Here is a 12,698-nt window from a genome sequence, read left to right as displayed (position 1 = left end):
AGCTAGAGGCAGTCTCCACTTCAGATCGGGTCCACAGCAGACCTTCAAGCTCTGGCTCTGTGCAGTTCCTGTGTGGTTTGGATCCCCAAAGCAGGCAGTTTGAGGGGCTGCACGGAGAACAGAAGTCAGCCCTTACCCCCAGGGAGCTCACAGTCAGCAGCAGCGCTGTGCTGGGAAGAAGCAGGCTCAAGACAAGCTCCGGTCAAGCCCTTGCCTGCCAAGTGGACACGGGAAGGTGGGGGCAGTTCGATGCTAGAAAAAAGAATCTTTGATCAGGGCCAGGGCTTCACCCAGAGTTGTCAGAAGCTCATTCACTTGTGATTTCTTGGGTGTGCCTCTGCTCCCCCCATAACCCTCTTTTTATCTTATGCCATATTTTACTGGTTAACCATCCTACATCAAAAACCACGCTGGACAGCTGGCTATGATCTTGGTGTGTACACAGTGGGCAAGCTGACCCCATGGGCCTAAGGATAGTGCATTTCTCCCCTAAACAGGTAGAATTTCTATCTTCCTACTTAGTACGTCTCAGACATTTTATGAAAACTAGTGGTGGGGGTGGTGGCGGCGGTGTGGGGATCCCACCTTTTCAGAGGAGCATAGGCCTGCTTGGTCACTCCCTGCTTTCAGTCAGAACAAGGGTTCCTGACCTTGGCAGGGCATAAAAATCACTTGGGGAGCTTTTAAAAAACACAAATTAGTGTCTAGGCCCCTCCCCAAGACAGTTAACTCAGGAATTCATGGAGTAAGGGCTTGGAAATCACCAGATGTAAGAGCTCCCCAGGTGATTCTAAGATGCAGCCAGCAGTAAGGGGACTGCTGATTTAGAGCTTAAGAAAAAAAGATCTTTCATGTCGTCAAAAGCTTTTAAAAAGTTTTCTCCTCCTGGTTAGACACATGAATACGTAAAATGGACGCCAGCCCTTTGTGCTGGATTCACTGTCTAAGGGCAACGGGCAGTCTTATTAGTTTGCAGAGACAAGAGTGTGTTGCCAAATCAGACCAGCCCCAACTCACCTTCGGCTCACGGGCCACACATGCCCCAGATGCCCCCCTTAGGCCCATGTACTCACCTCTTAAACTCGGGGATGCCCCCAGGCTTCTGCTTGACTGGGGAAGGATGGAGCATGAGGCCTGTGACCTTCAGCAGGCCCCTTGACTCACCTGAGTCCTGTTGTTTCCCCTGTTTCAAGGTCAAGGGAGAGAGTAACAGCCACGTAACAACTCTGGGACACAGGCCAGCTGGGCCAGGCCAAGAGGGGCCCTGGGGATTGGCACATCCTGGGCTGGCAGGGTGGCCACACCCATGAAGGTCTCTCATCTGTTAGGTCTGTGTCACGGTCACTGGCAGATGGCTCCTGCACCCTCCAGCCACTGGGAATCCTTCTTTGTATGTCCCTTCCTGAGGCATTTTTTCTTTTTTTGAGTTAGTCTCACTCTGTTACCCTGGGTAGAGTGCCCTGGCGTCAACCTCAAACTCTTGGGCTTGAGCAATCCTCCTGCTTCAGTCTCCTGAGTAGCTGGCATTATAGGTGCTTGTCACCACATGTAGCTAGTTTTTCTATTTCTAGTAGAGACGAGGTCTCACTCTTGTTCAAGCTGGGTTTGAACTTCTGAGGTCAAGCAATCCTCCTGCCTGGGCCTCCCAGAGTGCTAGGATTATAGGGGTGAGCTGCTGCTGCTCCCGGCCCCCGGGACATTTCCTAAGGCTTCTATTTTACTCCGTGTAGATGTGCATGTGTACCTGCTTCTCTCTTCTCCCCAAGGACACTTTGAGCCTCCGTATCCGAAACCACCCCAGAGCTCTCAGCCCGAAGGGATGAGCCAGTGAGTGGATGAGCCAGTGAGCCCTTGAGTCAGCTCGGGAGGAGAGATCCGTTCTACAGGAATCCCACTGTCACTCACTGCAGGGAAACACAAGCTTCCAGAGGGCAAGCATCTTGATTCAGTTCACCACTCTGTCCCTAGTGCCGAGAACAATGCCTGGCACAGGGTAGGCCCTCAGATAGTTGTTGAACTGCCCTCTCCATTCAGCAGTCACTGAACAAATGGCAACCACAAGTGGAACCTGACGTCTCAATGTCTGCTGCCTCTAATCGGGAGTTTTGTGCGCTGCCCCTAATAGGGAATTGTTGCCCCACCAGTATTTTATCACCAGACCTAATTTTATCTCGTCACCCTCCCCAAATCACCATCCCTGAGGTGGGGGCAATTGATTCCACTTGCATGCATGTGACGGGTCAGCTGTGAAGGGACCTACCTCTGCCCAGGGGTAGAGGACATTGCAATTGCCTTAGAGACCCATGTGAGTGAGGCAGGAAGAAGGGGGGCCACAACTAACTTCACATACTGGGTGCCTTTGTGACAGGCAATTGGGAGGCCTTTATATGAACTCACTTAATCTCCCCAATAGGCTGATGGACAGGAATTGGCATCCCTGCTTCCCACACAAGCAAACTGGTTCAGTGATTAAATGACTTGCCCTCAGCCACACAAGGACCAAGTGGTGAGAAAGGGGTATTAACCGACTCAGTCTAGTGGCACGGCTTGCGTCTCCTCACAATGCTGGCTCTGGGGCTCTGTGGGGCTGGGCTTAGCTGGGAACTGCTTGCTCCGCTCTGCTCAGGGCTTGGAGCTGTTACCCCAACATTCGTCACTCTTCCCACCCTGTCCCCCCATTGTTGTTGAGCTCTTTACTGTCAGAATTTAGTGTTCAGTCTCTGAAACCCTTCTTGGGCAGTTTGTGCTTTCTGGTGCTGATGACTGCTGCCGGCCACCAGGGGGCCTCATCTCAAACATGTCTTTCAGGAAAGTGCCCTTTTTGGTTTATCTTTTCCTAAAAATTCAAACTAGTTGATCTGTCAGGCTGATGAGTATAAAACCTTACTCCAGAGTTCTACCCTGAGTGTGGGAGGGTCACCAGTGCGATGAGGGTGATGCCTTCAGGATGGCATTGTGCAACGGAGACATTTGGGACAACTGAGGAGGAGAATTTCCAGCCAACCTCCCCAATGAGAATGTCTTTCCCTGCAGCAGCACTGCCAGCAGGAACCCTTCCCCGGCTCTGTGGCCTCATTTCCCACCACCATTCCTTGTACGTGCCTGTTGCTGTTTGCTTCTATGCATACCTGGCACTTTCTGAGGTGTCACTCACATTGGGGTGACCAATGACCCTAACTTTTCCATCCCTTGCCACTTGGGTGGGGTTTTAATGGCTTTAACTGAGGACTCAGAAAGAAGCCTCACTACACTGAAAAGCCTTCGGCTCAAGAAACCTGGACAAATAGGGACACCTTTAGCAGCCCTCCCCCCACCTGCTGCCACTCCCTCTTCAGTTTCCCCTTCACAGTCACAGGCTGCCAGCCCCAGCTCCAGGTGGTACACCACCCCACAGCAGACCGCCAAACCCCACGATGGGGTCTGAGGGGCACTTGTAGGAGACCCAGATTCCCATCAGGAAATGGCCCCCCAGAGGCTCCAGGGGCACACACAAGCAGGTGTGCAGGGGGCACCCATTCAGGCAATGAGCTGAAACTCTTCCATGCAGCCCCTTTCAGGGACAGAACACAGGTCCCCAGGCAGCCTCAGCAGGTCACTTCAGGTAGAGAGGATGAACATGCCCCACCTCTATCGATAGCCATCTGCATTAGCTTCAAGAGAATCCCATGCTCCAGGTCCTGGAAATGCCTCTCATGGCCAAAAGCACAGGCCTTAGCTTCTTCGACCATCTGACCAAAACAGCCCCAGTCCTGCTTCCCCATCCCTAAGGCCAATTAACTGGCTCTCAATCCCCATTTAAAATACTTTCCACTGAGGTCCGAAATAAAGGGTCACAGATCTTCACTGCTCCCAGCCCCAGAACGCATGCCACATGCTGGATTTATCACAATAAATGCTTTTATCATCCCACCATACCTCCAGCCAGAATCTGACCTTCCCCAGGCTCCTTCCTGGTCAGGAGACAGAATTCTGAAGCTGATGGGAGGAAAGACTTCAGGGCTGAGACAGAAGTCCTGTACTTATGGAGACCTCTGGGAACTTCACAGACCCAGGGACCGGTGGCCTTTAGAAGCCTTCCTTGAGGGGCATGGGGAGGTGGGGTAGGGTGGAGAAGGGGTCTGGCTTATTTGCACCCAGAGGCTGGGAAGAGGCACTTCTCCCTCTGAGGAGCCCCAAGCTGTGCTAAAGACATTCCCAGAAAAGGAGGCCCGAGAGAGGTTTCTGTTCCCCTGAAAGACAGAACAAAGGGAGCACAAGGCACTTTGGGAGAACATCCCAGAAATTTACTGCCTACAGACAGGGGTGGTGGTGAAGACATCATCCTAAACAGAGTCAATGTAAAAGTTACTGTGCAGAAACATCCAGACAACATACACTGATGCCCCCTCACACCACAGAGCAACGCCAGTAAAGCAAACCCAGAAAAAAGGAAAACAATCAGTCAACTGAAAAATGCAAAGAATTCTAACACGAATTACTGATCAAGTGAGAAAAGGCTGTACTTTGCCTCTTCCCCCTCTTTATAAAATGTACAGCATTTAAAATTCCTGATGGAAAAATACCCAGTAGATGATGGCAGCTGAGGTCAACAGCAGCCAGCGTTATCCTGCGCAGCCCGCCTGCCTGGCTATTCAAAACTCAATTCCAGTTACTGCCCTCTCTCAAGTGACTTCCTATCTCACTGTCATTTCTGCTGCCCGCAGAAGTACAAACAGTGCATCAAATCAGGGTAACTCAATTTATCTGGAGAGCTCCCAGCAGACTGTGCCAGGTCCAAAGCTCTCTAGGACAGCAGAGGCAAGCCCAGATAGGGTAGCCAGGTCAAACAGGGACATACTTATACTAGCAACTTATTCACTGTTTATCTGGAATGCAAATTTAATTGCATGTCCTGTATTTTTATTTGCTAAATTGGGCCTGCAGGCCAGGTAGCCCTTGATGCCACCTAAGACCCTGTCTAGGACAGGTCTGCTGGTGCCACCAAAGTGGGCTGCAGCACATCCATTTTGATGCTAGAAGCCCCCTCTGGGATCATTGGCTCCCCTCTTCCTGCCCAATCAGAAGCCATTGTCAGAGGCAAACTTTTTTACCTTCCCCATCCCCAAGAAATGATGCTCAAAGGTGAAGGCAGCCCCGCACACAGAATGTGCCAGTGCCAGGCTGAGCATCTGCCAGCACCCCTCCCACTTCACAGATCTGGCCTTTATTATTAGCAGTAACTCAAATTTCCACCCCTTTCTTCTCAACATTCTCCTGCTGCCTGTGTAGTTCTGTAAATTCCTGTCTTTGAAGGATCAGCTCCGACTTTTATCTGACTCTGGGAGATGTTCCTCTCTCACCTTTTAGACTGAATGCCTATTAAGAGCCCCCATGCTGAAACACAGAGCCTGAATCCAGGTAGTGGAGCTGGTTCACAGGTTGCGGGGAAGGGATTGGAACAGGAGGCCAAAACAACAAAGTGTCAGCGCATTCAACATCTGCTGAGCAATTCACTGTCGGCACATGGGAGAAACATAGTTCATAAACCAAGGCTAGGACAGAAGCTTTCCTCCCTTCCTAGGTTAGCAATTTTGAACCATGATTATTTCACTTAGGTGATCCTGACAAAAATTAGAATAAAAAAGAACCCACTTCAGGCCAGAGCAGTGGCTCAAGCCTATAATCCTAGCACTCTGGGAGGCTCAGGTGGGCCAGGTGGGTGGAGTGCTTGAGTTCAGGAGTTTGAGACCAGCCAGAGCAGGAGTGAGACCCTGTCTCTATTAAAAATAGAAAATAGAAATGTTAGCCAGGTGGTGTGGCAGGTGTCGGTAGTCCCAGCTACTCAGAAGACTGAGGCAAGAGGATCACTTAAGCCCAAGAGTTTGAGGTTGCTGTGAGCTGTGACGTCATGGCATTCAACCTAGGGTGACAGAGTGAGATCCTGTCTCAAAAAAAAAAAAAAAAACTCCTTAAAAATGATGGACAAATCGAGAGATGGGGACAATGCTTGATTAACTTGGATATCCCAGCTACCTAGCAAAGCCCAGCACATAAAGTAGTTTCTGAAGTATTTGCTAGAATTGAATTCTGGCTGGTACGTAAATATATGCAGCCTATTTAGCCAGAATGCAACAGTTACGTACGCAGATCATCTGAAATCTCCTTTGGGAACATTTTAGTAGGTTTGAACTTTTTTTCCAGTGACCTTTCTCATTAGAAATAAGTGGCAGAGGGTGGCGCCTGTGGCTCAAGGAGTAGGGCGCCAGCCCCATATACCCAAGGTGGCAGGTTCAAACCTGGCCCTGGCCAAAAAAAAAAAAAAAAAAAAATAAGTGGCAGAAAGATTTATTTCCCTTCTACCCTATGAACAACATCAATATACTACGGAATTGTCAGAAAATGGTCTGGAGGTGGGGAGACTTCTGGATTCAGCTTAGAGTTACTGAATGGGGGATATTCAGGATGCTGAAAATAGCATAATTTTCCTCCTCAGTTCTAGACAATTCCTGTTTATTGGGTGGAGAACTTCTTCCTGAAGTACAGGACCAAAAGTCCAATTTTACTGACATAAAAGTGGCTCACTGGGGCCATGAGAGTCTGATCAGCAGGGGGCCTGCCGACAAATTGGCAGGGGTATTTATTCTCTAACTCGGCATTTGGCATGCTCCAGTCACTTCCTGAGCAGCATGATAGAAATTTGGCAAGTGATGTGAATGAACTACCTAATGAACTAGACAAAGGCTCTAATGCCTAAAGGAGAAACAAGGACTGTAGGGATCCAGTCTAAAGCCACAGGAGGCTGGCATAGCTATACATAATTGCCAAATTTAGTATTCAGGGTTTTGGCCAGCAGCAGACAAGAGTAAAAATCCAAAGAGAGAATAGTCTTCAATCAGCAAAATGCTGGACACTGCAGAAAGATCTCTGGTTCTTTGCTTTAAAGGATTTAAATGACGCATGAAGAGAGTAAGTGGCCACCCAACTGTCCTTAAGTCTCTAGTTGGATTGTAAGTTCTTGGAGGGCAAGAGCTGGGCCTACATTCTGGCCTTAGTGTAAATGGGCACTTACGCTCTTTGAGGCACCCATCTAGTTCCTGAGTGATAAAACCAAAGGATTTGCTCTAAGAAAGCTCACTGAAGTTTCATTTCAGTTTTCACTCTCAAGTTTAGTCAGAGTTGATTAAAAAACCCATACACACAAAGGACTAGAATGCATAAAATCAAATCTCCAGGCCTCTGAAAAGAATCCGGATCATCTCAGGACGTTTCAGGGAGTTTATCGAGAGCCACTTCGACTCAGTCTTCCAGTGCACTTGATTTCATTAGAAAGACTGAAATCTTATCCCTGGAAGACTCCTAGAGTAATTTTTCCTAAGTTCCTCTGGGTGAACAGTGAAATCATGGCCCAATATCCAAGGGGATTTAGTTCTCTCAACACATGAGCTGAGGAGGACCTTTCAAGCTCATCATCTGTCATAAGTCCTAATTTCTGGCACAAGCTGTAAGCATGTGGGTATGTGGGAACCTGAGGTTTTGGCCTTGCAAAGTCAACCTGTTTCTCCTCCTCTCTGCACAGACCCACAAGGCCACCCTTCACCACGGCATCAGCTTATAGGATTTGCTCCGTTGAGACTTGGCCCTTCTGGTATGAACTTTGTTATCTCATTTCTCTGACAAATGTCTCACTCTCAGCCAAGTTGTCAACGGTCAACCAGTGACCACTTCATTCCCAACTCACAGCTCCCCGAACAATGCAGCTCAAGGTCTGTTTGCTTTTTTGTCTCTTCTGATTTTAGGGCTTATCTACTGGTCAAAGGTCCCTTATCCCACCATGCAGGGCCAGTCCCACCGGCCCTCAGACCTTGATGGAACATGGAATCCAACAGATGAGAAGATGGCTGTTTTATATATAGATCAGCTTTTTCCCCAAAGAAAAGGTAACAACTATTTTAACTAGAGGATGGTGAGGGTGATTATACTCTGGGACAAAGAGACGTCTCCTAGGAGCGAAAGTGCCTTTGGGGGCCCTTTAGGGATCTTAACATCCTTCTAGAAAGGGTTTGCCTCAGGAGCAGCCCATCAAGCCAACAGAGCAGACTGCTGCTGCCCACAGCTACAGCTGTGCTGGGTCCATTTAGGACCAGACACTTATCCTCATTTCCTCTCCAGTTTAGTCCAGGACAGGTGGAGGGAGAAACAGAGACAATGATGGGAAACAACTGCTGCTCAGGAAGCAAATACCCACAGTGCTGATACCACGTAGTGTCTGGTTTCTGTATGTCACACATGCAGACTGTGGCCCATGCATGAGCTTGCCTGGCTAATTATCTTCATGAAAGGCAAAGGGGGGTTATCCAAGCAGAGGAAATGACCACTAGAGAAAAAAAAGGAGCTTAAAAAAGAGAGGTCTGCACAAGTTCAAGCAGTCAGTTCTCAGTGGAACAGTTAGAAGGCTGAGGCAGTAAGGTTCACCCTTTCCTCAAGCTTGAGCTGGGCCCTGCAACATTGTTTTTAAAGGCTTTTTCCCACCTTTGTCTCCAGTGGGACTGCAACAAAATAGCAAACTGATTAATCCTGCAATCAGAGCAGATAATTCAGGGGATGATCTTGGACTACCTGGACTCCAGGAAACACCTGAGAAGAGGGAGGACATGGAGTGCTTGATTATTTTACACACAAATCTTAAATCTCCTAAGGCTAAGGTTGGCTTTCACATTAAAATAATAATAATAATAATAATAATATTAATATGTGAAAATGAACCATGACTCTGCTAGGTGGAATATTATATCTAAATAAAAGCAACTTCCAAAGGCTTTGTTTCCTGGCTTACTTTGGGTAAATTTTTAATTATTTAGGGTCAATTTAATCAAATCATAGATGCCTATATAGCCTCTCATTCTGTGGCCCCAAGAACTAGTGACAGCATTTGCCCCAATACACAAATAAAAGAGTAAACAAAATTTCAAAGGAGAAAAAATACAAAAATAAAAGAATGTTGAAAAAAATACAAACCAAAAAGATTTATTGGTATTGACAAAAATACAAAATACAAAACAAAAACAAAACAAAACAAAACACAACACAACAGAAACAAAACCAGAAACCCCACCCTAGGGGGCCCATGTGCCTGATGTACTGACAGAGTGCAGTCCCAGAAGCCCCCAAAGCATGGCATCTAATTCATGAGGACCTCCATCTGCACCAGCCTTGCATTGGTGTCCCCAGACGTTCGGTAGGGTATCATTCCCGCAAAGGTAATCAGGGCTCGGGCTTGACTTCGGAGTTGCTGAGAGAAAGGGGGAGGAAGAGAAGAAAACCAGTTACCTTTCAAGTCAGGGCACTTTTCCATGTTCTTCCATCCTCTACCCCATGGGGTCAGGGACAGATCTCCGGTGGGCAGGTGACAGTTGTACCCTCCACTGTCATGTTCCTCCAGCCTGGTGCAGAGTTAGCAAAGCTTGTTCTCAGGGGCCCCAGTTCCACAGGCAACCAAGCCTGTCTACCAAGCAAAAGGCAGATGGGTTTGCAGACAAGCTGCCTCAACCCAACACATCTGACTAGCTTCTGACACAGCCCTGAGCTTCAGAACTGCCTGCTCCACTTTTCTGAGCTTCTCATCCCCCTCTCTTTCCTGGCTGGTTTTGTCCATCTACTTCCCTGAGGATGTGAGTTTCTAGGACCCCCATGAACTTTCCCCAACACCAGAGGCAAAAACCATGATAATGTGCAGTCCCCATCTGGGTCTCTTCCTCCCATTTCTCCCTGACTTACTGTGTGGCTCTCTTTTCCTAGGCAACAATATTTATGAAATTCCTATACTGTTTTGAGAGGAAAAAAGATGGCCCTACAATTTTAAACCAAATCTAGACTAAAAAGGAAGAGTCTACAAATACCTTTCTAGACCAGTAACAAGACTTTTAAGGAAAAGTCAAGAGTCATTTACTAGGCTTACTTCAGTATCATTCCAAAAGAAAACTGAAAGGCAACTGTTTTTCACCAGATGTTTGAAGTAAATGGGCAAGTGTTGTCCTTACACACTAACTAACATCTGAACAAAATGAAGTCTTACTTTGTGATGAGGACACCCATTGTGCTTTCTTCAGAACTGAATAAAAGTGCACAAGCTTTTTTCCCCCCCAGTTACCTTAAAAGAGCTCCAGGGATGTTCAGGTAAGAGCACCCACCCCTTTCTAGGCAGCACTTCACTTTAAACCATGAAACTGCTTCTTGGGTAGGCACCTTTTATATAAGCTTCTCCTCAATCCTGCCTTTCCCTAACTTGCAGAAAAAGAAAAAGGAGAGTGGTGGGTAAGAGGAGCTAGCAGAATGGCTTTCTTCTTCTTTTTTTTTTTTTTTTTTTTTTGTAGAGACAGAGTCTCACTTTATGGCCCTCGGTAGAGTGCCGTGGCATCACACAGCTCACAGCAACCTCCAACTCCTGGGCTCAAGCGATTCTCTTGCCTCAGCCTCCCGAGTAGCCGGGACTACAGGCGCCCGCCACAACGCCCGGCTATTTTTTGGTTGCAGTTTGGCCGGGGCTGGGTTTGAACCCACCACCCTCGGTATATGGGGCCGGCGCCTTACTCACTGAGCCACAGGCGCCACCCGGCTTTCTTCTTGATATAAAAACCAAGTGCCTAAAAAAGAGAGACTGAAACACAAAGAAGGTGCCCTTCAGATGGCTCCCTGCAGATGTGGGAAAAGGCCTTCAGGCCACCAGCTCCTCTCTGTTGGGAGGCACTCCCTCCCAACACCTATAAACTATACAGAGGGCCAGGAAATGCCTGCCATTTCAACCTGGGATTCACAAACATCATTGCACTGCACTTCTTTCATCATAAAAATTCCTACCATGGGGCTAGCAGAGTGTGCCCACTATTGGCACATCTGGCATTTAGGCTCCTCTGCCCAAGGGTAGGTGGCAGACCAGCAGATGCCCCCAGCACACACATGGACAGGTTTACCACATCAGTGGGCCACTCCTGAGCACTGCCACCTACATTCCTAAAGGTGAAAATGGCACCATCATTCACTAAGCAGAAGTTCTGTTAATGACGGTACCCGTAGGGTCATAGGGGAGAGAGCCCACGGACATCCTCGGAGGCAGAAGACAGGATTGACTGACCAAGTCAGGTTTAGATGTTAGACACTGTCCTAAGTCTCATAAAAAATTAAGTGGAAAGTAATTTAAAAAATACCAGTGGACTACCCCAACTCATGGTTTCATTAGGTCAAATACCTTTACTCTTTTGTCAAGTCAGTCAGACACTGATTGTGAGATCAGGGGCTTTTTTTCCCCCAGTTACCTTAAATGAGCTCCAGGGATGCTCAGATAACATATGCTGTGTGAGTCCCAGGGCTCCTGCCACCTGGATTTTACTTAACCCGTGCACTGCTGGAGGCCCCACAGGGAGCAGAAAGAGCACAGGCTCAGGCGTCAGACAGACCCAACTTCCAGTCACAGCCCCTCCACCTATCTACCACAAAAGCAAGCAAGTAGCTTCCCAACTCTAGGCCTCAGTTTCCCCAGCTGTAAGATGGGGATCAATGTTGCCCTAGTTATCTCTCTAGGGTCACTGTGAGGCACAGATGAGGGGGAGACAAGGGTTTGCATCAAATTAATGTGGTAATCAAAATATAGTTTTGACCAAAGTGTTCACTAATGAGCTTAGATGCACAAAATAACCTTGTATTTTAATATGAGCAGGAAGTTCTTACGGAATCAATTAGCTTTCTGTATGAGTTTTTAAAGGTGATATTGGCAGACCTAGCACTTATTTTTTTTTAAGCTTAAGAAGAGCTGCAATCCCATTAATGCTTGATTTCCTCTGGCCTGAGAGCTCCTGACACAAGATTTACCCAGCTGCCAGATAGGAAGGGAAAAGAGCACTTTTGGGTCACGTGGTCTCTAAGAGTGCAAGGGACTCCAACCACACATGTGGTTCTCAGCAATGTTCTCACGAACACTGGGATCTTACAGAGTCACGGTCCTCGATGACTCGCTGGGGCCTGGATGCTGAGGATGGACTTGTCCCCTTGAGCCTCTTAAACTGTGTGAATAAGATGTTCATGGTGGCGAGAAGCACTTCTGAGAGGTTGTGCCTGATCTACACAGAGAGAAACACAAGCAGTAAGGAAAAAGGGCTTCAGGGCCAACAAAAGGTAGAGGGAGGGTGGGCAGCTCCGGGCAGGCCTGCTCACAAGACATCCTACAGCTACCAGAAGAGCTACACCGTCACCAAAAAGGAGCTGACGGCACGGAAATGTCAAGAGGCAGAGCAATCCCCAGGCGAGGCTGCTCAAGTCAGGGGCTTGCTCTTCCTCCTAGGCAGGGGCCACAAACCCAAAGTGTGCAGGTGGCATCTGGCCGGCATGTAGATTTGGCCTGGCCTGCAGTGTGATTACCATTAAAGAATCTGGCTTTGCACATCAGTAGAGTAAAGGTGTACATGGCAGTTCTCCACAGTTCCGACCACTCCTGCTGTCTCAAACCCAACTAGGCTGTCTCTGCTGAACCTATGTGACCCTGCCAGAGTCCCTGGAAGCACCTGCCAGGCCAGGCCCTGGTGTACTACATTAGCCCGGGATGCAATGAAGGGTGCATCCAGGAGAGGCAAGAAATATCAAAGGGACAAGTAGCTAAGGGGAGACTGCAGCAGATGCGAAGGGAAGGTCAGCAAGGGGCAAGACCTAAACTGTGTACACACAGCCAATGC

The 12,698-nt window shown here is 48.2% G+C and overlaps 1 protein-coding gene across 2 annotated transcripts in view; it reads right to left on the bottom strand.

The window, feature by feature from the left end:
- Nucleotides 1-8,987: 8,987 nt before the first annotated feature.
- The window catches only part of NUP93 (nucleoporin 93), a 117,907-nt gene continuing 114,196 nt past the window's right edge, over nucleotides 8,988-12,698 (bottom strand). For both annotated transcript variants that reach the window (XM_053602261.1, XM_053602270.1), the window contains 2 exons: nucleotides 11,961-12,089; nucleotides 8,988-9,268 (listed from right to left, as the gene is read on the bottom strand). In XM_053602261.1, coding sequence (XP_053458236.1) covers nucleotides 9,158-9,268; nucleotides 11,961-12,089 — 240 coding nt within the window. In that variant the 3' untranslated portion in view covers nucleotides 8,988-9,157. The remainder of the gene's footprint in view (nucleotides 9,269-11,960; nucleotides 12,090-12,698) is intronic.

Source organism: Nycticebus coucang, chromosome 2 (assembly GCF_027406575.1).
Source record: "Nycticebus coucang isolate mNycCou1 chromosome 2, mNycCou1.pri, whole genome shotgun sequence".
Lineage (NCBI taxonomy): Eukaryota > Metazoa > Chordata > Mammalia > Primates > Lorisidae > Nycticebus > Nycticebus coucang.
Note: the sequence above shows the minus strand (reverse complement) of the source record. Positions and strands in the feature narration are given on the sequence as shown.